The following is a 25,747-nucleotide window of genomic DNA, read 5'->3' as shown; positions in this document are numbered from 1 at the left end:
TCGAGTCTTGGAATGGTTGGTTCAGACTGGGGTGCCAGTTTCGATTTACCCATAACAAACCCAATGTGAGCTTGTCCGTCTTCCTGTACAACCTTCAAGTACGCAACAGCACCAATGGCTTTGGTAGATGCGTCAGAGAACACGCAGAGCTCTGTTCGAGCTGCCTTGGCCAGAGAAGTAGCTGTGTAAGCTCTTCGTACATGAAGGTGTTTCAGGTACTGGAGAGAATCTCGCCAGGCTTGCCACTTACTGAATTTATCTTCAGGTAAGGGTGTGTCCCAATCAGACAGCTCAACTGTCAGTTCTCTGAGGAGAGCTCTTCCTTGGATTGTGATCGGGGCCAGAAATCCCAAGGGGTCAAAAACGCTATTCACTGTGGAAAGGACTCCACGGCGAGTAAAGGGCTTAGTGTCGGTCGACACGGAGTAGGTGAACGTGTCACTTGATATCTCCCAGATGAGGCCCAGGCTGCGTTGGGTTGGCGTAGCTTCTCCACTGAGGTCTATGTCTTTGATGGTTGCTGCCCGGTCCTCAGGTGAAAAGGCGTCCAAGACCACTTGACTGTTCGAAGCGAACTTGTGAAGCCGAAGGTTCGACTCAGCAAGCGAAGATTGAGTTCGCCGTAGCAAGTCAATGGCTTCGGTCTCGGTAGATACAGAACAAAGTCCGTCGTCAACATAAAAGTGACGCTCTACAAAGTTGACTGTGTCGGTGCCATGCTCTCGAGCACCCTCCCTGATAGCTCTTCTAAGCCCATAGATAGCTACGGCAGGGGAGGGGCTGTTGCCGAAAACATGCACCTTCATTCGGTAGTCTATGATTTCTTTTGTGACATCATTGTCCTTGTACCACAAGAATCTCAGGTAGTTCCTGTGGTTTTCTTGCACCAGGAAACAGTGAAACATTTGCTGTATATCAGCCAGGACAGCAACCCTTTCCTTCCTGAACCGCATCAAGACTCCTAAAAGCGAGTTGTTCAGGTCAGGGCCTGTGAGGAGCACATCGTTGAGAGAAATGCCTGAGTGTTGGGCACTCGAGTCAAACACCACTCTGATTTGGCCCGGTTTTTGTGGGTGAAACACGCCAAATGTTGGCAGGTACCAACATTCTTCATCTTCACTCAATGGTGGTGCTACCTCAGCATGGTCGTTCTCAAATATTTTTCCCATGAAGGCCACATACTGCTGTTGCATCTCTGGTTTCCTGGTTAGCGTTCGTTGGAGCGATGCAAAGCGTTTGATCGCTTGTTCACGGTTGTTGGGCAAGCGAGGTCTTGGTTGCCTGAATGGGAGCGGAGCTACCCAACTATTCGCCTCGTTTATGTAGACCTTTTTGTCCATTAGTTCCAAAAAGATCTCATCTTCAATTGAAGATGCCACCTTGTTGTCATGTTCAGTGTGATTAAACACTGTTCTTCCCAGCGTCTCCTCCGGTGCTTTGCTTGACTCTTGGATCCTGTCTCTAGGTTGGAGAATTCTTTCTTTGATATGTAAGAAGTTTGTGCAGGGTTGAAGGAATGAGGGCCGGCCATTGTCTAGCACAGTTGTTTTGAAGGAATTGACAGTAGGCTTGTGTGCATTCCCCAAGCAAACTTCTCCAACCAGTACCCAACCTAGGTCTAGGCGTTGAGCGAAAGGGGCGTGGTGAGGGCCGTTAACTTGTTCTCGTACCTTGTGCACTCTGATTATGTCCCTGCCAAGAAGCAGTAGGATCTCAGCAGTAGGGTCAATCTCTGGGATGTGCTGTGCTACTTTCACAAGATGTGGGAAATGTAGAGCTACACGAGGCGTTGGAATTTCGGACCGATTGTCCAGTATATCATTGCACTCGATGAGTGGTGGGAGAGGGATTGTGACCTTCCCATTGAGCGACTCAATCACAAAGTCCTCAGCCTTCTGGCCAGATGTTTCTATTGTACCAGAACATGTTCTTAGATAGTAAGAGCAAGGTTCGCCCTTGATGTTGAACAGCTTGAAAAAACTAGACTTTGCCAGGGATCGGTTACTTTGGTCATCCAGGATGACGTAGGCCTTGATAGCTTTGTCTGGTTGACCTTTGTGATACACTTTCGCGAGGCAAATCTTAGAACATGAGCGGCCAACTTGTCCTGTGCCACATATTTCGGTGCAGCTGGAGGTGACAACGTCTTTGCTGTTGCCACTTTCTTCTCCCTCCCCGCCATTGTGTGGTGGAGTTGAGGGAGCCTCAACTTGAGGTGCAGGGCCTGGATGCATAGCAGAGTCGTGTCTGGTGCTATCACACTCCATACATTTGATGGCGATTTGGCAGTCCTTGGCCAAATGAGTGGTTGAGCTGCAACATTTGAAACAAATTCCTCTTTCTTTGAGGAAAGTCTTTCTATCCTCCAGATTCTTGGCTCTGAAAGCTCTGCACCGCTTGAGGGGGTGTGGTTTGCCATGAATTGGACAGCTTCTGTTTGGGTCACTGATGCTTTTCTCACGACTGCTTGTGTTCAAGCCTGCTGAGACAACATCTGTCTTATGAACTGTGATGGGGTTCCTTGTCCCTTTAAAGGAGAATTTCTCAGGCTTAACAGGTGAGTTAGTAGCACTTGACAGAGCAAAGCTTGGGTCATTCCTTTTCTGTGCTTCGTAGCGTACAAACCTAGCAAAGAATTCAAATTGTGGAAATCGTCCATAATTTTCTTCCTTGAACCTTGAACCCTCCGACATCCATCTTTCTTGAAGCCCATAAGGAAGTTTTGCTACTATGGGTTCAATTCCACGTGCAGTGTCCAGGTAAGTCAAAGCTGAGAGATAGCCATCCTCCTTGGCACACTGTAGTTCCATTAGCAAATCTGCTAGTTCCTGAAGCTTCATGTGTTCTTTTCCTGAAACTCTTGGGAAATTATCAAGTCGTTTGAAAAGAGACTTTTCGATCACTTCAGGTGCTGCATAACATACCTGGAGCCGTTCCCAAGCCTTGTTGAGGGCTTTGGCTGGGTCTGTTATATGTGCTGACCGTAGACGTTTGACATGGTCGGTGGATTCTCTACCGAGCCATTTGGTCATCAAGTCCAATTCCTCAGTAGCTGAGAGGTCTAACCCTTGAGTGGCATTGTTGAATGATGACTTCCAAGCACGATAGTTTTCAGGCTTGTCATCAAATTGATATAAACTTGAACTTAGCAAATCACGCCGAGCTAAGTATTGAGCCAGGTTTTCCGTTGCAGGTGTATTGGGGCTAGGTGATGGCCTAAACTGTGGATGGAAGGGCCGTGCTGACTCATTCAAGTCTGAGTGACGCGGTTTTGAATTCCTCCGTTGGTCACATTCTCCATATGGAGCCTTGTTTTCCTCTTTGATAGCTGGTGGCGCATACAAATCACTATAGCCCTCATTGGCTAATGCAGGGTAGCTAGTGACATGAGCGTGTCGTGACTCACTAGGAAAAATAGGGGCCCGAAATATTGTGGGGCTAGCATGCACAACGTGTTGCTCTCGGTCTTGGGCGGACGTTTGGGACTCAACATAGTTCCTAGTTCGCTCCATTTTGTCTTCCTCAGATGGTCCTGCCTCATCTAAAACAGCACAATGTTCCATTGCGTCAGCCGCTTCCCACACGGCCGCTTCAGCTGCAGCAGCCGCTGCCTCTTTTTTCATAGCGAGCTTTTCTAACTCGGCATCTCTTTTTGCCTTTTCCAGCTTTGCTTCAGATTCTTTAGCTGCAATCTCCTTCTGATATTCAGCTTCCTTAGTAGCTCTCTCTATTTTAGCTTGAGTTTCTTGGTCTGCAAATGCAAGGCGTGCTTTAGCAGCCTCCGCTTTAGCACGTGCTCGTGTCAACGAGCTAGTCGACGATGCTGATGACCGTGAACTTTTCCTACTCACCACTGACATCTTGTCGCTTTGCTTTGCATCCATCTTCCCGCGTTGTATAAAGCCAGTGTTCTCTGTTTTTTCACTGTGTTGTCCTCACTCCAGTGTAGCAACTGGAGCTATACAACCAGATAAACTCGTTTTTGCGAGAAATGATGAGGAGTCGTAGTAAGCTGTTTTTTGTCCTCTTTTACTGTGGCTCTTTACCATCTCACACAGACAGAGTGAAAACTGTAATAAACGATACAAAAACCGTTACATTCATGACGTGAGCTTATTCACAAGCCTAACTCAATGTACATACACATTTTAATTATTGTTTTTAATTACAACAGAATATTATCTTTGTAAATATGTATTTCAACATTAACTTATTATATTTATTGTTATTTATCCATTATCTACCATGAAATTACTTACAACATTGCCTCTATGGCGTTCCCAACGCAGGAGATGTGGATATAAAGAAAAACATGCCAACAGATCAGCCTGCTTCCATGTAGCAGTTAGCGGTTAGCAAGGAAAGAACTCAACAAACCCTATCAAAATAAAAGCTCACTCTTCAGAATAAAAGTCTAAATGTCTTAAAGGACAACACAGCTGTTATGTGTGACGTGCCAGCAGCTAAATACACTTCGCAAAAGGAGTAAAAAAGCATGTGTTTGGCAAAACAACGAGGGAGATCTGCTAGTGGTTAGCGTCTACTTTTATTCCACTGCCTCTCTCCAACGCGCACTCAAAAAATATACAAATCATTTCACTCATTTTAATCCCAGAGTAATCACTGGAATAACCGGACCAGTTCAACAGTAGCAGTAGGTTAGCAGCAGTTTCTTTCCTCATGCCACACTCGACACATGAAAGGGATTGCTGTAACGTCACAAAAGAGAAGCAAACATGATCAGAGAAGGGAGAGACGTCATTTGATGGTTTGGTTTCTTATTCAGTCGCTCACACAGTCTAGAAGTGATACTTTAGCACACAGGGCAGTGCAAATTTTCCACATCAAACGTCTCTCCTGGCTTTTTCATTAGCAGGCTAATCACACAGTCACAGCAGCTCTGACTGGCCCACAGATGTCCGGTGAGCCTTTGTCCCACACTGCCAGCTGAGCTAAAACCCACCACGTCTTGAGCAAAAAGAAAAATCTGTGGTTCCAATCAAATACAATTTTTCATTCCCTGCAACATTTCCAGCCAAATTCACATTCTTTCAGTGCCTTTTTATAGACTTTCTGTTAATCTAGAATCAAGATGGCAGAAGATTTTTTTGTGTGTGTAGACTCTACTTGGGGCTCTTTGAAGGGAACTATATACTGATATAAGTATCCTTAGGAGAAATGGAGACCGGCTATCACAACACAGCACTTCCTGCCCTTGCCACAGGCATTACATGGATCTGACTTGACTATAAAAGATACAACTGTCTGCAGTGTGTGTGTGTGTGTGTGTGTGTGTGTGTGTGTGTGTGTGTGTGTGTGTGTGTGTGTGTGTGTGCGTGCGTCTGTTGCTGGATTGTGCCATCTAAGGTTGAGTGTTACATTATACCCTGGGCAACAGTAAAATACATTTACAGCTCCTCTGTGGCCAGATGCTCTGTCATATACTGTACGTTCAATGGCTGTTGGACGCAGTTAATGTGTGTGTGAATATCATGAGCTGCTCGTCTTTAAGTAGGCCACTCGGGTCTGAGAACAAATAAAGAAGTGTTGGGTTTCAACACCGACTCTGCGGAAAGCATCACAGCCTTCAGTAAAATTAATTGAAATGTTCTTTCTTTGTCCCTGGACGGCAGTTTGGTCTTGATCGCTTTTGGGAGGAAGAGAAGCATAAGTAGAAATACATCCTATAGGGCTGTGAGGTTGTATGTCAGGCCATCAGTCTGCATGATGTAGGTAATGTAAGCACTATGAAGCTGTGATCTTTTTTTTCAATCACATGATGGCTTAATATTTGAAATTCTAGGGCAAAAAAGCAAATCTGTGACAGCATCAACAGGAGTCAGGACATGCCTGAACTAACAGTAAACAAAAAAGAGGCAAAGTGGGGGGAGTGTCTTAAGAGTGTGGAGGGTTTTGGGTGCCGGTGGCCCATGTTTCTGTCGGCAGCAGTGACCTTGCCACAGTTACAGCTAATTGAATCGGGGGCCTCACTTCCTCCCGAGGGACCTGCTGAAGGTTGAGGCCTCGTTCTTAATAAGGAAGCCCCTAACGGACATAAAACATTAAGCTGAGCTGCTTCGATCGGAGGTGAAAGGTCGCAGAGAGTCCAGCATTCCTGACTCTTGAGTTCCGAGGAAAAGAGAGGGAAGGGTGATGGTGCGATGTGCCAAATCTTCCTTACTAAATTGCATAAGACCATGCATTGTAAATACAAGTATTTCAAAGAAAGAGCACCTTCTTGAAGAAAAGAATAAACATTCATAAATGGAAAAAGGGAATTCAAATATCAAAAGCAAGCTGAGGCAACACTTTGGAAGGTGCGTTTATGAAGCAGCTCGAGGGGAAATTTACTTGAGATTTTTACTGTGTTGATGCAAAGGTTCTGGGGGTGAACAAAAGTCTGGGGGTGATTACTGTGATGGTAAAAGAGGTTATGGGCCACAGGATGTACCATATGGTATATATTCTATGATGAGTATATCTATCAAAAAACAACAAAAAAAGGCAGCCATATCTGCCAAGTGCTTCCATGTGTCCATTCCAGTGGCTGCAGCAATGGAGCAATGGACACAGTGTAGTCAGGTGATGGACAAGTTGCTGTAGTGTTGATAGAAGGAAGGGAGCTATGAAATCAGTATCGCCTTCACTCAAGATCTAATCAAGATCTAGGAAATCCCATTCACAGCTTCAGGTTGCTGAGCTGGCAGATCACTGATAAAATCACATAGTTGATTCAAAGCCATGTCACCCACGGATTTCAGATCAACATCATTCGAGTGGCAGCCTTGGGTGGGAGAGAAAAGGTTCATCTTTTAACTTTCTTCAGAGCAAAAAGTAACCCTGCCTCAAACGATTAATGTAAAGCATTTTAAGAGAGCATAAAGGAGAGGGAGAAATGCTGACACTGCGACCACAATCTGGGTCTTTTATGGCACAGGAAGTGATAAAACTTCAAATCGATCCCATCTGCTTGAAAAAAAAACCTGGTTCTCTTTCAGTTGGAGCGCGGACAGTTTTCATCGCTCTTTTTATGCTCACTGGTTGAAGGCAGAGACGTTTTTGTTGGCAGCTCTTCTGGAAGGATGTGATGATGGACAGCGGGTCAAGCTGGTTTCGCTCCCACAGTGGCTAATGAGAGCCGCACGGGGGACGTTTAATTGAACCAAGAGAGAGATGGCTCAGGTGAACAGGAGGCTACAGCAGCGAGAGTGAAACCGACTCTTCCACGTCTCTCCTGTCATTTTACTTCAAGCGAATGGAGCCTTTAAAACAAATACAGCTGTATGAATGTGTTGTGTATGTGAAGGAGACTTAATATGTAAGGATCAAAGTGTCACTCATCGCTACATGAAAAACCCACCCATTAACTGCCTCTAATAATCTCCCACAGCTTCAAACTGCCAAACCGAGCCCAGGGCCCCCCGTGACCCCATCTCCTCTTCTGTGACACCACTGTTCCCCCAGTGTCCTCGGGGGCTGCTTCATGTGTTGTGGTGCCTCCACACCCCGCTGAGCTGTGTGGGATTGGATGAGCCCGCATGCATCGCTGCTTCCTTTAGCAGCCCAACCAGAAACTACAGGCTACAGAGTTTTTTAGTGAATGCACACACTGAGAGATGGATGGAGAGAGGGAGAACAGGGCGGGGGTTGATGACCACAGAAGGCAAGTTGTTGTTCCAAAACCTTTCTTAGGATACAATACAGTCAAGTCTCACCATTGTGTCACACACACTCAGGGCTCCAGACTGCCCCTTAAATTGAGGCATTTTGCCCTTAAAATTTGACAGTGCAAGTAAATGTTTTATCTACTAACCAGTAAATTTGCAGGGTTTTTTTTCCTTCCTATTTTTAACACTGGTGAAATGTGGATGGAGCGACTCAAAGAATCTGGAATCTGTCATTACAGGTGGCAGGCCAATGTGTGTGAGGATCATGAATGAAAAGAAAAAAGTAAATATCTTTGCAAACCCCTAAATTGTCTGCTTGCGCTCTAAAAATTTAAATTAGGGGCCACTGTGCTCCTAGTAAAAAAAAAAAAGTTAGTGTGGAGCCCTGACACCCAGTGCAAAGATATACTGACCAGAGCACAGAGCAGGTCGACGGCCTCCAGCACCAGCTCCTGGTGTCCGATCCTGGCTACGCCGAGCTCCTCCAGGTCTTGATGTGTGATCTTCAGTAGCTGCTCCCCGCTGATCTTCTCCCGCTCAAAGTTGCTCACATACTGCTGCAGGCTGTCATCCAAACCTGGATATACACAAGAAGAAATAGGTAAAGAAGGTGTGTGAGAGGGGGGGGGGGGACTCATTAAGCAAACATTAAAAAATGTGAGCAGCCTGCTGCTTAAGAAAGGATTAGTTCAACTGCCATTTACTAACTTTGGCTTAACTGCTATATCTATCTAATTAGCATGTGTCCCAATATAGTGTGTAAGTCTATGTGTATGCACAGCGGAGATAAGGAACAGGTGGGATTGCTATCTGTGCTGCTAGCTAGACAAACACACCATAAACAGAGTAACGGCTGAGACCTCGGAGTCTGTTAGACTGGTTAAACAATGGATGACTATATTTGTGTGTGTATGTGGGTGTTTCAATAAAAGGTGCCTGTGTCAGGGGCGTCCCCTTGCTACTATTTGGAGCTGCACTAACAAATGAGTTAGACCGTTATGGTCCCAACGGCCCAGGAACATACAATGATTTAACTCACTATGAACATACAGTGTACTGTGGCGCACTGGAGAATGAGTTACATACAATGCACTGCAGTGAACAAACTCACAAATGTACACTCCCTATGCGTGCATTGTGTCCCTCGGTGGACCTTCAAGTAGTGTTTAGACAACAGAGTGAAGAACGAGCCTTTGTGTATGTCGTTCATGTGTGTCGTCTAGCTGAGCAAACGCCATCTTTCTCCCCATCAAAGAGTGCACAGAGAGGGGGCAGCTGCAGCTACATGGCCCGGCGCCCTGCTTCTCTGAAAGACCTGTCAGCTGCATGACACACTCACTCTGATCATAACACACACACACACAGTTTCCAGTTTGATATTCAAGCAGCAATAGCTTGACTTTTTCTTTTAGGAACATGTGACTTATCAGCAGATAACAGCAGCTAAATAAAACGCAAGGTATGTGGTTATAAGGAGATTAATTGGTCACCGAGCCATTTTTGTGAATGGCAGCTCATGTCCTCATGCCACACACAGACACTTTTAGTCTTAGTGTGTGTCGCAGAGAGTATGCATAAAGGAAAGACAGTCAATATGTGTGCGATGGCAATATGTTTAACTGTACATACTGTACGGAGCAAACACTACAGTTAATGCCTCATCATGTATATGATTTTATAACATATAACAAGTAAGCTCCTTAGTATATTCCTTCCTTTATGTTACTTTGTTTTTTTTGTTGGTGTGAAGTGGGAGGGGCTTAATAAGAAAAAAACTACAATGTGACATACTCCACTAATCTATTTCAGTGGCTTTAGCGCAAACAGTTTAACGTACAGGAATGCAGCTGCTACACAATAATAAGCGTCTTCATCAGACCTCTAGGACGGAAAGCTTTTACGACGAGGCAGCTGCAGAAGTTTTCCTGGAATGCTAAGTTGTTATTTGATAAAAAAGCTGGAGCAGAAGTCAAGGAGCAGGAGCCAAGTTGCTTGCTTCATGAGCGCTCGATATTGTGCCATTTCAAATCTTTGTGGTTCGTTGACAGTAGAAAATCCACGTTACGGTGACACTATACATCAGAATATGCTGCATTGTGTTGCTCTAGGACTCGGACTACCTCCCTTCAAAGCCATTAAAATTCCATTATGGCACCATAGTTCACTTACAGCAGCAGTTTTTTTAAACCTTGGGAAAATATATGGGAGAGCTCAAGTCATCTCCACTGAATCAAAGGGAAAAAATCCATCATGACTTGTTAACCATTAGCCGCCACACAAGTCAAGTCCAGTTAGGCTCATTAGATTTTTCTCATTCCTCAGCATGCTAATTCCTAGGCACGACTTCAGAGATTTTTTAAGCTTAACCCCTGACTGTCCAGGAGGCTTCGCAGGAATCCACTTCCAATTGTAAGAAAGGGGACTGAGCGCTGGCCTGAGCCCACACCACCGTGAACACAAGCCAAATACAAACACTGGGCTAGTCACTTAATGCGATTAGATGAAAACAAAGACTTGGATCCAGAAGGGGCAAAGTTTCTCCTTCCTGCTGTGTTAAAAAGGCATTTCCTGTGGAACGGTGCCACCGTCCTCACCGAACAGAAGAAGAAAGGGCACAAGGGAAACTTGTGGTTCGGCTTACAATGAGACATTTCTGAGGCTTTTCCTTGCTCAGCTGTAGCAAAAAACCACACAGACTAGATATAGGAAACAGTCTGGAAAAAAGGGGAATTAATCTGCACCCTCTACGTGATGAACGAAGGGCCTTTCCTTTCCTCTAGACTGTTTTCACTTTCATTGGCAAGTGTGGTCTCCTCGCATATCCAGACCCTGATCTTAAGGTTTAGAAATTTCAGGTCACCTCAGGGTTAAAACTGATCTGCATTTGCTTTGAAATGGAACAATTGTAAGTGTGTTTCTGTGCGTCAGAGCAGGAACTGCCATCTTAATGGCAGCAGTGATGGAGAATAGGGGTAAATGTGTGCTATAGAGAAAATACATCGCTCTCCCACCGAATTCAGGGGCCCTCACAGGGACAGCTCGCAGCAATCTCTCTCTCTCTGGACTCAACCAATCGACACCTTCAGAATAAAAGAGGGGTGTCCTTACAGTGGGGCTTATAAAACATTTATTGGGCCTTGATCAATGACTGCTGGTGTGTGTGTGTATGTGTGAGCGAAACTATCAATTTTCATTAAGGGTAGAGAAAGCAGTAAAAGAGATAGAGTGTCACGTTATTGTGAATTGAGAGGGAGGGGGGGAGGCGGCAAGGAGGAGTGTGTGAATGCTTTTCAAAAGCCTGCGCAGGATGAAACACTTTTGGAGGAGTTTTATTGCCTCTGTGAACCACTTGGCAAATGTCCTCAAACCAGAGCAAGTGGGTGTAACTGTGTGGCAGCAGAGGCAACAGACACGCAGCGTCAACATCAACTCCAATCACATGGCCAATAAGCTGGAAAAACAGAGCCAGTGCCCCCAAAAACACGTCTTTAAATTCAACACTTGACTGATAAAAACCAAGACTGAAATCTCAATCAATTCAAATACTACACCACATGAAAGCTTGGAGCAGCATCATAAACCATCTCTGCAGAGTTCCTTTACAGCTGGTAGTCTGAGTTGACAGAGTCTTAAATGATCATGAAATATGCTGTAATATTTTGATGGTAGAAAATTAAATCCACACTACTGGATCCAGGTGTGAATAAAAAACAGACAGAAAATTATAGACAATCTATTATGAAAAACTGACTTGGTCATTTGTCAAACACAAAATTCCAACTTTTAGCGCTCATTCTGTGCTGTAAATTGTAAATACAGTAACACTTTTATTTGACGCCTATCTCTACAACACATTATAACCATACTTTTAATGAGTTATGCAGTTATAGCACTGTATAACTAGTTATCAACACTCATGAATGATCATAATTCTTCATAACACATTATAAAGCATTTTATCATGACTTATAAGGTCAGGTATGCCCACATCGATAATGCATTATTAATATAGATATAATGTGTTATAATTGGCTTATAACTATCATTATAAACATTCATAAACTATCATAAGGCTTTATAACAATAAGCATTATACATTATAGAGCATTATAACTCTATCATACTTGACCTTATAAAATGTGGCGTGTCATGCTTATTGTTAATGATAATTTCTGAGTGTTTATAACTATAGTTATACAGTGCTATAACTGCATTATTACTCATTATAAGTATGGTTATAATGCGTTATAGAGATAGGCGTCAAATAAAGTGTTGCCATAAATATTTAGATTTTCATGATCGAGTATGGACCTTTATGACATGGTCTAAATCAAACCCAGGATGATAATATGTTAAAAAAGAAAGATGATTAAAATGAACTTGTGTCTTACAATAAACTGCTACAATCAAACTGAAACCATGTCTTACATATGGTTTCTAAAGATTCCTGCTGTATTAGAGACAATTTGAATGAAATCTGTCAGTGCTGCTCATCAACAACCAAACAGTACAGGGGGTAATGCCAGTGTGTCCCATCATGGCACCTGTTGTTCACTGTGGGGTCTTTTTCTTACCACCCACCATCTCCCATCCGGTAAACAGTGATAATGTGTAGAGCAGGTTACCAGCCCAACTGCTTCAGTCTATGTATGCGTAGTTGTGCACACAGCCATATTTCTGAACAGCTGGGAAAGCAAGAACCCTTGATATTCCAAGTCTGGATGCTACAAGTGGAGCTGGACCATGTTGGAGGCCTTGGAGCTCTGCAGCCTACGGAAAGGCTGTGTAAGCACACATTTTTGGCAATGTAAACAACAGAACCCTTTTGCAAATGGCTGGGCTATTTCTGTCATAATCTCAACATTTCCACATCCGTACAGAAGCACAAACAACAGCAGATTGGGTTTGTTGTGTCCAAGTACATCACAGGCCAGAACCATTCTGATGAAAGAAAAAAAAAATCAAAGACGAGTCAACAGCTTCGGACATGACATCTTACACAAAGTCACAGTTTTGTTCTTTGAAAATTGTCGATCGGTCCTGAACGGTGGCCTCAATACGTCCTTCCGTTGCCAACTTTTCGTTCTCAGGGGTTTGATTACACTAGAAAAAGAGCAAACACTCTTTCACCTTCTAGAGAAAGAACCAAACAGGCTTCATCCTCCTCACCTCCCCCATCTTTCAACCCCTTACTGTGCTCCCCCATGGGAGCTGTAGCCACCCTGTGACACACACACACACACACACACACACACAAGCAAAAGGGGACACACACAAACACAAACCAATATCCCCACTGGGGTGGCCAGTGGGAAAGCTACTGGGTGTAGAATAGCAAAGCCACTGTAACTCTGCTGTCTTTATTTGTCGGCCTGGTCTGCGGACCTGTGGGGAATGGGCAGGAATTCGACTCATTGTTCTCTGCTGAGCAGCTCCATTGTGGGAATTCACAGCGCTCTGGCACAATGGTCTCTGGCTAGACCGGGCAGTGTTGTAATTAGAGAGAAAGAAAAAAGCTCCTCTCAGCGACTGCTAAGCTATCCTCTAATGCATGACTTCACAGGACGACAACAAAGCCTGTACACACACACATTGGGCAGGCCCTTCCAATGGGAACTGGGGATAGGAGTTACACAATGGTGCTCTGCATCTCTCAAATCAGTATGTTGTGTTCTCGTCTCTGGACAGCACACAATCTCACAGGTTACTCTGGGAGTCTTCACTCTTGCAACTGGCTACTGTTTTTGCATCAATGGCTCTTTTACTGATGCTGCGATTTTTCCATTTTCAATCACTCTTAACTGCTTAACAGGCTGTGACCCGGTGTCACCCGTGTTTTAATCTTATCACTGACAACAAAAGAGTGTTTCACTTCATGTATCCTAATCTGAAACACAGACAACTACAAAATGGCACTGACATGTCCCCAGTGGGCTTCTTAAGTGTGGAAAAAGCAGCTGAGGCCAGTCCTTCCACAGGCGGACAAAAGCAGCTCTGTCTCTCACCGGGTGATGGACGATGACTGATGAGAGAAGAGGAGGGAGGGTGGAGGGGTGGGGGGTCAAAGTTTGCGGGGCTGTTGATCTTGAAGCAAAACCAGCAAGAAACTATGAGTTCTGCCGCCCCCCCAGGCTCGGTTAATCCTCACCTCGAGCAAGCCCCAGCCACGCCGCTCACTATCTCATCAAAATTTTCAAGTTCCATGGACAGCTCAGCTGATATTGACTGGAGCGAGGTGAGAGGTGATTTCTGGGAGCGATGCAGGTCAGAACGCACGAGCACAGGTATTTTGGCTTTGGCATGGTGCATGATACATGATGACTTCAGGTCATAAGCAAATGAGAAAATAGAGAAAAACAAGGGGAGGTTAGAGAGATGCTTTAAAAAAAATTGAGATGAAACAGACTGCTGCAGGCACAATAGTGAACGTCTTTGCAAAACCTGCAGCAAACAGTTGTTGCTTAAGCTGAGGGCGTGGAAAAAAAACACTGAAGAACTGGCTTTCTGGGTCACCGAGTTTGTACCTGAATCACTGTTTGGGTTCTTGTCAGACTTCACCTCACATATGGTTGAGCGAATGCAGCCAGACATTTGATTTGATTTATTTACGGGTAGTTAATTAGGGGGATAGTCAAGATCAGGTATGTAAATAAACCTCCTCCCTTTCCTGATGTGTGCAGGTAAGTGTGGCTGGTGCCAGAGTGTTGGACAGACAGAGGCAGGGGTTTAAGCAGTAACCTCTCCGGCCAACGTAAACACCCATCACTCGCCGGTCGGTCAGCCCGCCCCGGCCACGCTGCATCTCATTACCACTTGCAGCAGCCACTAAAGAAAGCAACAAAGACCTCAAAAATGCCTCAGACTTCCCCTCTTCCCTCTCAGCTCTGTCCCTGCATCCCCACCCATCACAATCCTGAGTCTTTCCTGGCCTCTCCAATGTTCATATTGTTGTGGTTCTGTTTGTTGACGCGTATCCCGAGATAGTCACGGCCTTTGTGTCCAGAAAAGACACAATGCGAGATATTGGGAATTTGTTCTTCTCCACAGAAGGTGTTGAATCAGAAGGATATTCCCTCAGTGTGGCCTGGGAGTTTCTCCCGGAGATGGGATGACGGCGTTGTTTGTGTGGCAACAGAACGTATAAAACACTCACTTTGCAACAACCTATAAATCTTTCCATGAGACAAAACTATAATTAAGGAGGTTTCGCTAAGAGACAGACGTGGAGGGAAAAAGAAGTAAAACGCAGAGGAACAAAGGGGAAAAAGAAAGAAAAGCAAAGATGAGAAGGCAGATGACCACTTTTAAGACTTGACATCAAACCTAAACCTAAGTCACAGCCACGGAGAAATAAACAGGTCACAGAAAAAAAAAAAAAAAAAAAGGGAACTCCATTTAGTGGTTAAAAAATCGCTCCTGTTTTGCGGTAGTTGCATCTGTCCCCGCATCCCCACGGCAGCAATGAATGGGAGTGGATGTAAGTTCCGCTGTTTAGGCTGTTTACAGCCCTCAAAGCCGCAATTTTTTTCCACAGACAGCGTCAGATGGTCTACTCAAACATGCACCGAGAAGTTTATTTACTTCAAGCAAGCCGACATGTTAGTAAAACTAGATCTAATTCAAAGTCTCCCGGAGTCTCGCGCGAGACCCAGTTGCCGTGCTGGTGTATTCAGGTGCAGTGGGAAAAGCTACCGTTTGTGTCATAAACACAGGAATATCAACTCTTGACTTGCTTCAAGTAAAAAAAAATTCTCGCGCATGTTTGAGTAGCCACGTGACGCTGTCTGTGGAAAAAAATGTACACTTCAAGCAAGTCAAGAGTTGGTATTCCTGTGTTTATGACACAAACGGTAGCTCCAACTGCGCCTGAATACACCAGCACTGCAACCGCCGTCACATGTACGGTGTATGATCAGGGTGGCCCTACATGCTGATTACAGACCAATTTACCAGCACCATAATAGCTGCCTATGGGAACCACAATAAAGATGAACAAGGTTTTGGAAGGAGGAAATGAGACCCCCCCTTATTTAGTTTGTCATGGGAATAGAGCACCAGTAGACCAACATTGCATGTGGCCATATATTATTGCAGCTAAACTTAACTAAAACTCGCATCAATTGTGCTATTATGTTGTGTGACAATGCTTTATTTGGCTTTTTATGAACCAGACAGGCAAAAGCAAGTCTTTAATTAAGCTAAAGATGGATTCATATTGCCCCTGTGGCTCATATGGTTGAGTGTTAGTACTTTCTCTGTTCCTAATGTGGATCCCCCATAAGCATCTTTGGATAAGAACCTGCTAATTGCTGTAAATCTCCCCGAGGGTACAATCCCTCCTCAAATCTTGTTAAACAGCCGAGCTGTAAAAGTGGAGAGAAAGATTCGACTGCCAAGCCATGCACGGGATTTAACTCGATCAAAACCGACAGTGGCTCCGTCCGCGACCTTGGCACAGTGGAGGTTCCCTCCTCAGCCTTGGCTGTCCACACGCAAATCTGAGATTGGTCCTTGCGTACAACCCTAGCTCTATCCAGCTGGAGCTCTTCGCCGCGGCAGCGCAAAGAAGCGACTGGTGGTCCCAGCCTCTTTAAGTCACAAATGGCTGCCAAAAACTGAGCTGATGAACCGTCTGGGGCTGTAAATAAAATGAGGGTTACTATAGTGACAGGGGAAAGAGGAGTTTGGGGAAGTTAGAGGAGGGTGAGGTGGAGGGAAAGGAAGAGGAGTACAGTATGTGATCACAATCCAACAATTTACAGCTGACTTGCATCCGGGTCAGGGGAGGGAGGGGACAGGGGTCAGACAGACTGGGATCATCAGTAGTGTGTCTTTTCCTTTTCTGTTTCACACACACACACACAGATACAGTAATTAGCTTTCTCTCAAATAATTCTCAATGACTCACTTCTCAAATATCGCCAACAGTTGAACAAATTATGCAATGCCAAACATCACCCGGCAGCCTACGAGCCGTGGGCAACTGCGCTCGCTCTCCCTGCTGCGAGGGCTGCGGGGTGGGGGAGGGTGAGTCATCTTCAACGAAAAAGGTAGTGGTAAGTGACAGTGTGTGTCACCCTCAGGCTAAGACAGGGCAGCTATGACGCAGACACACAGACACACTCACACGCTGCACGTTGCGCTGTGCTCACTGGGCCGACTCTCTGGCGCTGGTTTTAAGAGATGTGCGATCTACATTTAGTTTTAATGCTCTACACACCAACAATGGATTCTTCGGTGAATAGACACACACACACGTGCATACTAAGCTCTCTCACTACCAGAAAAAACCACTCCGCCCATCTGCAGGTGAGGTTTGTTTGTACTCCTGTCGGCACCTGTGGGTCTCCTTCACTGCCATGACACATTAAGACAGGGACAGTTACGCTCCTATAAATAAATGTGCTCCTGTTTGGAAAGAGTGCCACATACAAACAGAGCAGAAAGGCAGGTGAGAGGCTTTTCCCAGGTGTCTGCATCATTGCTAACAAAAGGGAGAATCAACAGAATCTCCCGTAATTGTTTCCTCAGGTCGACGAGCCACCACTCCCTGCTTAAACAAATTCAAAACCCTCTTTGTACGGTCTATTGAGTTGAAATCAAGCGGGGGAAAAAAAAAAAAAAACTTTTCAGCCTTGAGAGCAGATCAGCCTGAATATGACGAAAATGATGAGTATGAATAGAAATCTCGCCAGTTGATTATACATTCAGTAAGTTTAGATATTTCATGGATCTATTGTATCTACTCATAATATGTTGCTCGTTTGCTAGACGCTGTGGGAGACAATAGGGAAATAAGCAACAAATGTCGTTCGTCTTGAAGTTGGGACCAGTGAAAGGGGGAAGTCCAGTTCTTCAACACAATGTGACGTGTGACATTACTGCTATGTGCTTGTGGAATTTTCTGAAGACTCCCTGGTTGATTTTCAACTAAACCCAAACGAAAACAGAAGTCTGGTACAGGTGTTCCGCTTTATGACCTCTCTGCCTTTGTGTGCTGTGGAAAACCACAAAGACAGTACTGTATGTAGCTTCCCTTTTATGTCCCAGGTGTTTATTTTTTTTTATTTTTCCAGGTTAAAAAAACAAAACACACTCATCCCTTCATCCACTCTACACAAAGCCGCTCAGATGGTGGGCCTGGGGGCTCATCAACACAGACAGGCCCATTACAGCCGCCATGTCCATCAGCGCTCTTTAATGTAACCAGTCGACAAGTGCACGCACAATACATCATGCATGGAGGCCTACAAACAACAACAGCCTGCGTTCAGTACCATGGAGCGACAAATATAAACAGAATGGACTGCAAAGGGGAAGTTGGTGAATTGTTTTTAAAGTTCAACCACAGGATTGCGCGTTCACAAGTGTGTGAACAGCCAGGCAGGAATTCAGTCGTTCTCTGTGACAGACTGGGAAAAAAACAGGGACTGGTCTGGACATGTTCTGAACAAGCTCTGATCTGGCATCCATTCAAATGCCCGGCTAAACCCAAAAGTGGGTAACAGTTCATAAAACTACAGACCACTTCATAATCATAATGACATTTGCGCTCCATTATAGTGTAAGCTGGTGACGGGATGAAAGAGCTTTATGTGTATTTGGTCAGTGAGGGGGACCGTCAAGTCGGCCGGGTTCAGCATTTTAAATCCGTTAAAAGCAACTGGTGGCCCCGACTGCAACAAAGGACATGTGTGACCTGTTTTGACTGTTCATTCACAGAGCTGTTAGTTCAGTATGGCAGAAAAAAAAAGCAGCAGTTGACTGCATTCCTCTCATGTTCTGTGGTTATTTGAGCATAACTGCGCTAGCAGTGCTTAGATAGCAATACCAACATGGCCATACACTTCCTTTTTCGTCCTCTTCACCAGTTCCTCCAGCACGTTATGTGGTGCGGGAGCAATTCGAGACTTTAATATCCTGGAAAATTCCAATCACATGACTGAGATGGTGAGCCCTTTAGGCAAAACCGTGGCACGCAAACGCACATAAACCAGTAAGCATGGGCAGGCGCACGCACTTGACATCCCCTCCTGCACGAGAGGTCGGTCAGCATGTGACCCGTATTTGCACTCGCACCCGCTGTGCCACCTCAGGTTGGAGCGTTTATTCCCATGGCTTAAGCATGGCACTTCACAGGCCAATGCTCTTAGGGCAGAGCGGGGCCAAATAGCTTGGTCCAAGCTAAGCTGAGATCATCAGGGGAGATTTGCAATGCATATTTTAGATTTGAATGAAAAGCAAACTGGTCCAGGTTGGCAGGGATACGAGGTAGCACTCGGGACGGTGAGAAGAACTATTGACTAAACACATGAATGCAAACTGATAATATTTTACAGATGGAAATCACGACCAATAGAAAGTGCTTTATAATGAATGATTATTGTGCTGTGTCGCTGTCCAAACACACTATCACAGCTGAACACGCTGTCTCCAAGCTCAATATCAACTTTTAACCACGACATAAATTTTGAATACTGCATGCTGTGCTCTTCCCTTTTCTCTGCATCTCCTCATCGTTAGAACAGTGGCATTAACTATTAATGGTTTCTCTACAAGTCCCCATATGTTGCAGCTCCTCAGGCTGTAAAGGCTGAGACAGCGGGCCGTGTGAGAAACAGGCTGCGGAGGGGCCGGCAGGAACAAAACCCAGGCAATCCCTTTCAGCCACCTCTCCCCAGGGGGAATCCTCTTACAGCACTTCCCCTGAACTCTAAAGGCCATTTTCTATGGAAAGGTAACATGGTTATCTGCCCATCAATGGAACACAATAGCTCGATTTTAAAAAGGCCCAGTGGCTGGTTGACTGTAAACTGGTTAATGACAAAGACGAGGAGTTTTAACGTTGAGGGGACAGTTACTACATTTGAATAAATTATTTCACCTTGTTACTTCCTCGTATGCGTAGGTCAAAGGAGAGGATGTACTGATTTCCACTGAAGTCCTCTGTTTGGATTAATCGAACACCTGTCCTCCCTGATACACACACACACACACACACATACATACACCGCCTCCACAGCATAAGGGTTGCTAAACTGGATTAATGATGCCCGTGGAGGCTGTCCAAACATAGACACTTTAAAACAGAGACAGTGGATGCCTTAAAAAGAAGTGAGGTGTCTGTACGACGTCTGTTCACACTCCAGTTTAGGAAGTCTCTGTTTCAGCCAGATAAAGATCAGAGACCATCATTGCCCACACCTTGCTATCACCTCTACAGATAAGGCTGCTGACTGTTCCCATCAGTGCAGTCACTTAGCATGTGTGGACTCAAACGCGGCGGTGTTATTTTTCCAAGTGCCCGCTTGTTCAAAGACAAAAAAAAAAATCATATGCAGCACATGTTTGTCACCTCTCTGACAACCTAATTACCTTTTTGGCACTGTAGTGCTACTTGAGAACCAGGATACAACCACACACACACACACTTACTGCCACTCTCATGTTTCTGATCACATGACAACTAATCAAACACATCTGGGCTGCCAAGCACGTGTCCTAAGTCTGCATAACCACTCATGTTGTTAGGGAGGAATGGTTTCTGATTATGGAGAATGTCCACACACACACACAAGACACTGTATCTCTATTAGCTTATCACTGGGAGGCTAATAGAGCCAGGCCTTGTATAGATGCGGCAGGTCTAAAAAAAGGGGGGTGTGAGGTACATGTAGGCCACTAGACCAGCAGGACTTTATTCGTGACCTCATGCTCCAAATAAACTTCATTGCTAAAATTCACGTGCCTCCGTCCATTTACAGATACATGGCTTTGAAATTTGATTAGCCCAGTATATTTAAATGTAGAAAACGTTGGAGGACGTCCAGTGTGCACTGCACTGCAAAAGCTGGATAAAAGCCATTCAGTCAGACAGTAGTCATGCAGGTTTGTGCGTCTGGGATGCCTTGTTAAATCTTGGCAGTCACACTCGTGAGTAACTACAAGGTGGATGAGAGGGGAGGACAAGAGGAAGAAGTGTTTGAGTGTAAATGAGAAGTTATTCAGCCGAGTTGGAGCTCAACTTTCCCCCCCTGATCACTGCCAGCCTGTCTCAGCTGAAGCATTGCCCACACGGAGTCAGGACTATATTTGGAAATTGACTTGCAGCATATTACGACTTAAACTTTTGACTTTGTGAACATGAGTAAGTGGGTCGATGTATTTATGCCGCTGATATAGAATAAGCGCTTGATTTGTCACAACTAAATTTTTTAATTAATTCAGTGACAACATATTGTGGCCATACCCCACCTAAGCTGTCATTGAGGGCTGATCCCCACCCCCCTAGGCAAGGAGCTCTTCACATGACATATGGCACACCAATCACACGACACCACAGGTCCAGGTGGAAGATCAGAGCTTGTGGTGAAGTAAGTTACGCTTCAGGGCATCTCCCAGTCCTCAAACAAAAAACAACAGTGTTTTAAACTGAAAGAACCAAAAGTCCTTTCACTGGCAATAAACATCAGCCAACCACTGCTTGATCCTCTTGAACAATACAAGTGATTAACAATTGTCTCAATACACAAAAAAGGCCCTGTCCTACTAGGGGGGGTTGAAAACAACCTGAGGCAACCACGAACATACAGTGCTTAGTGAGACTTTAATTTGCCTTCTTTCACACACCCGTGTTTGCCACTGGTGTGAACAGGTCAACACTAGGCCACGACCCTGCTCTCGGCAAAAGGTTTTTACCACGGTTTTCAGTTATGAAAGGATTACACAAGTTATTCCCCAGTCAAACAACATCACTGGTGGTTACATGCTGTCGCGGCTGTGCACTGTACAGCGGTCACGGAGGACACACAACACAAGGTCTTTTTTTCTTTTCGCCTGGACACAGTTGGCGACTGCTGGCCTGGCGCTCCCTTGGCCACATGCTCTGCTGTTCTTGCAAACAAAGAGGTTAAACATGCTTATGGAGCATCTGACGCTACACAATGAACAAAATAGCCTTGTTAAGGACAATGTAGTGTAAATTATTGCGATTTCATGTTAAATCGCTAAAAAACAAAATCATTAGTCATGCAAAGTGGAGCAACCAGTGTTGCTAGTTCAGAGCTTTTACCAAAACTGCTTAAAATATGGACAGATCAAATGTCTTGCAAAGTAACCCATTGACGATTGTGCCTCTAACCCAGGCCAATGACTATTCACCCTTCCAAAAACAAAATGAGGAAAATTACATATCAGAAGATGACTGTATGATCAACTTCTGGAAAAAACAACAGCACTGAAGTGACAACAGGACAACAATGACAGGACAACCTGGTGGCCCCCGCCCTATGACCCACCAGTAGTTCACTGCATGTTGACCCTGTGTTCAAATTCCCACGTCCATGCACCAGGTCTGCATGTGTCACTTGCGTTAGTTCACTCTACCAAGTTTGTAAAGGGTCTGCAAATCCACTGGCCAAGAGCTGCAGAGACAAACGCTGAGTCAGATATTTTTTAGACTGACAGCGACGGGACCTGTGTAGACAACTAATCCTCCATCCATACGTGCCCTGGCGGGGCTCTCCTCGCTGCACACACTGAAACTAACCCCTCCACAATCCCCTCTAGCACCCCAGCTATAGATGAGCACTGGAAGGCATGCCTAAATCAGCAGTTACTGTGCTCCAACACGGTTACAGTTCCAAGCAATGACAAAAGAGCTCGCCCCGAAATACAAATTATGAGATTAAACAGGGAAACCCCCTATGATTTGTGTTGGGATTTGTTTTTTGACAGTAAAGCAAAGACAGACAGCTGTGTCCTGCCAGTGGCCATATAAACAGCACGTCAGTCCTTTTGCAGGATAATGTAGACAGACTTCACTGTTCCTGTGTTAGGAATGATTGGACTGATAGCCTACTATTTACATCCATACTTCACATACCAGTTGGTGTCCCTCACTAGACATAACTATGCTGTGACTGAACTCTGGTTCAAAGAGAACTGAAGCTGTTGCCATAACGAGCATTCCTGTCAGGTATGGTTTTTATGAGCTGTCACATCCCAAGAAGCACTAAAACAAAGACAGTAAAATGATGGATGGCATTCAAATTATTTAAATTCTTCAGAAGGCAGTGATTTCTTAACTCAATGATACAAGGGAAACTGGTTTAAATTCAGGATAACCCCATTCATACATTGCTTGAGTGAACAAACTTTGATGAATTATAATCCTTATTAGTTTAAGTAGGAGTGTGGTCTCAACTTTCAACACCGGTGTGTTGGGAGACTGAGTTAAGCGTTTCTTTACCAGCAAAGTGTTCAGCAAATGTTTGAAGAAACACTTTAGTAGCTACAATTCAAACGTCGCCACAAGCAGCACTTCAGCGGGTAGCTATATCAAAGAAAAGCTAACAGAGCCGAGTGAACCTGCCGACATGTGTAGCCAAAGTTAAAGAGAAGAAGGACGCAGTGCTATTGTTATGCGCCTCAGTGGAGGTATGTTGTCACACTGGAGCAGTTTCTACGAAACTCGCTGGAGATAACCGCAGAGAGCGACTCACAGCTGAGACACACAAGCCCCTACGGAGAGACAGTGTTTCTGTCAGGGGAAAATAGGCGCAATTTAGTAGCTACACAAAGTTGTCCACAAAGTAAAGTGCTCCACCGTTTACCTTTCATCCAGTCGACAACTTGCTTCGGCGTCCACTTCGTTATCGGCTCCATGACTCCCTCAGTAAAATAGCCTATCAAGAGAGAAAAAAAATACGCCAATAAAAAAAATTGGCTTTCAGGTTTTTTCAAAGTTAAATAAAAAACAATAATAAAGAAGCTGTCACATTCTTCACGACTGCTCGGTGCTGTCCGTCTGTTTGTGTTCACTCACTAAACAACTCTGTGCACAAATCCCTCCCAGCTCCTTAGCCTACTGCCCGGTGTGGGATCAATGCGGCGTTCATGTGCTGCTTGGAATACTGGGAAAAAATTACTGCTGGGTGAAAAGTAACGACAAAGAAGCCCTGATTAGCCACAGTAACTTGTTTTTCTATGGGACAGATTAAACTGGTTTAATTTTATGATTTATTAACTGTGCATTAATTCATGTTCATTACTATGATTAATTATAGGCTACTTCGATTCTTTAATGTGTGTTTTCCCAACTCTAAGTAGCCTAGTGACCGGTAGTGACACGATGTTGTTTCACCTTTGACGGCAAAGCAAATCGTCTGTTATTGATTATAATAAAATAAGTTATTTTTATTTTTATTTATGATCATGACCAATGTCTTCACACAGCATGGGGGATTCGTTAATGACAACTAAGAAACATAATCTGAGGGATTTACGAAGTGCACCTGAATGTAGCATGTAGAATGTAGGTAGTTCGTGTGTGTTGACCGCCCTCATTTGAAACTGGAGGCGTGTTGCTATAACCTAGGCTACCACACATTGTGTTACTCAGTTTATGATTTGTTACCCCTGGAAAAATGAATGTAAGAACATGGGGTCTGGAAAGTCTGTTTATTTTAAATAATGTTTTACTGTTAAACATTAATTCATAACTGTATTCAATGTTCAACCAACCTACCATCTTATTTGTCACTGTGATAGAAAACTGACTGGCAGTGCTTATGACACTAGTCAGTCATCACAGTCACAGTCATCGGTGCTTTATTGTGACTCCAATCATAGTCACAGTCACCAAGTTGTAAGGACATCCATGAAAAACACCAGAAGCAGCAGAGTTTTTCTTATGAATGAACTGAATTTAACTCACCAGTGCTCTCTGTTGGTACCTTGCTTCCTTGCATGTACTGTGCCACCCACCCTCTGCACAAATGTGTACAATAATGCTTCACATTGCAGGCTACAGTCCCACCAACTAATTTAGGAAACATCTCAAATCCAATAATGCAATGAAACTGGATGCTGGGCTTCAATGAATCTGAAAACTCTATCAGCTGCAGTGGAAAATTCAGTTTCAGTAACCAAGATATTTATCATATGTTTCAAACCTTAATTGTATTTTTTTTTTTTTTTACTTTTGTTTTATTATTTAAATTAAGTTTTTTCTAATACTCATGAATGTCATGTGTAGTCAACTACATTGATTTAATGCTGTATTTAAAATGGAGAGCCAACATTATTGACTTAACTGATATTAAAACAAAAACAAACAAATATAATGACTTTGTGTGTAGTCATAGTCATGTATTCACAGTCATGAGTGACCATAAAATTGTGCATTTAAGCTTGTTCTTGCCTCACTCAGTGGAACATCATATTTGTCACATAATGCATGGTTGGTGGGAAGAACCAGTACACAGGTCGTTTACTTTGACATAAGAGAAAGCACGTAAAGTAAATTCTATATTAAAATGGTCTACAAGAAACTTCTTGTTCAGGTAATGGTTTACAATCCTAGTTCCCATCAATGATAACCTTTTCCTACCTGTTTTTTTTTTTTTTTTTTTAACTATTTCTAACACGCCTTTCATGGGAGAGTCCCAGCCCTTCCCATCACTCTTCTACAGCTGGAAGCAGTTGTCTACTCTGCACTGTAATCAGCTAAACATTAAAGATCACCTGTTATTAAATTTGAATGCATCTGTGTTCTCAGACAAAAAAAAATAAAAATACAGGAAACCACAATAAAGTATAATCTAACAATTTATTCTGCTTCTGCTCATTTTCCTAGTTCAAACATGCTGGTTGCTCTGACTCCATGTACACCAGTATTTAAATTTAAGTTATTTTAACTTCTCAATAACTTACTTTTTCTACTTTTTTTTTTTTTATCTGTTTGATGAGTAGAATAAAATACAGTAGAGAACAAAGAATGAGGCAAAGGTCACTTAAGTTTTACTGTAATTACAAGTCAAAGAAGGCAGGAGTGATTGGGTGGAGACAATGGAACATGTTCTTGTCTTATTTGGCCTTTGAAGAAGAAGACAGAGATATACACCATGTTAGTTTATGTTGTTACCAGGCATCGTAAACATTTCTGACTACAGCAAACGGGGGAGTCAGGGCCACGTTCAGTTCTCATGAGAGTGGGCTGGATTTGAGAGGATCTGCGTGGTGTGGAATTCAAGGGAGGTCCTCCCTCAGAGGATTAAGTGAATCATGGGATTGTTGTT

General features: G+C 44.1%; 1 protein-coding gene across 2 annotated transcripts in view; it reads right to left on the bottom strand.

Moving 5' to 3' along the window:
• LOC311005810 (connector enhancer of kinase suppressor of ras 3-like) overlaps positions 1 to 23,510 on the bottom strand; it is a 54,366-nt gene extending 30,856 nt beyond the window's left edge. The window contains exons 1-3 of one of the 2 annotated variants that reach the window (XM_083998389.1): positions 23,447 to 23,478; positions 23,282 to 23,353; positions 8,081 to 8,244 (exon numbers count right to left, since the gene is read on the bottom strand). In XM_083998389.1, coding sequence (XP_083854515.1) covers positions 8,081 to 8,244; positions 23,282 to 23,333 — 216 coding nt within the window. In that variant the 5' untranslated portion in view covers positions 23,334 to 23,353; positions 23,447 to 23,478. Of the gene's footprint in view, positions 1 to 8,080; positions 8,245 to 23,281 lie in introns of both variants that reach the window. The other variant, XM_083998388.1, reaches the window with a different exon arrangement.
• Between the last annotated feature and the right edge of the window lie 2,237 nt (positions 23,511 to 25,747).

This window comes from Trachurus trachurus, assembly GCF_905171665.1.
Source record: "Trachurus trachurus genome assembly, chromosome: 22".
Classification (NCBI taxonomy): domain Eukaryota; kingdom Metazoa; phylum Chordata; class Actinopteri; order Carangiformes; family Carangidae; genus Trachurus; species Trachurus trachurus.
This window is presented reverse-complemented; position numbering and strand designations above follow the sequence as displayed.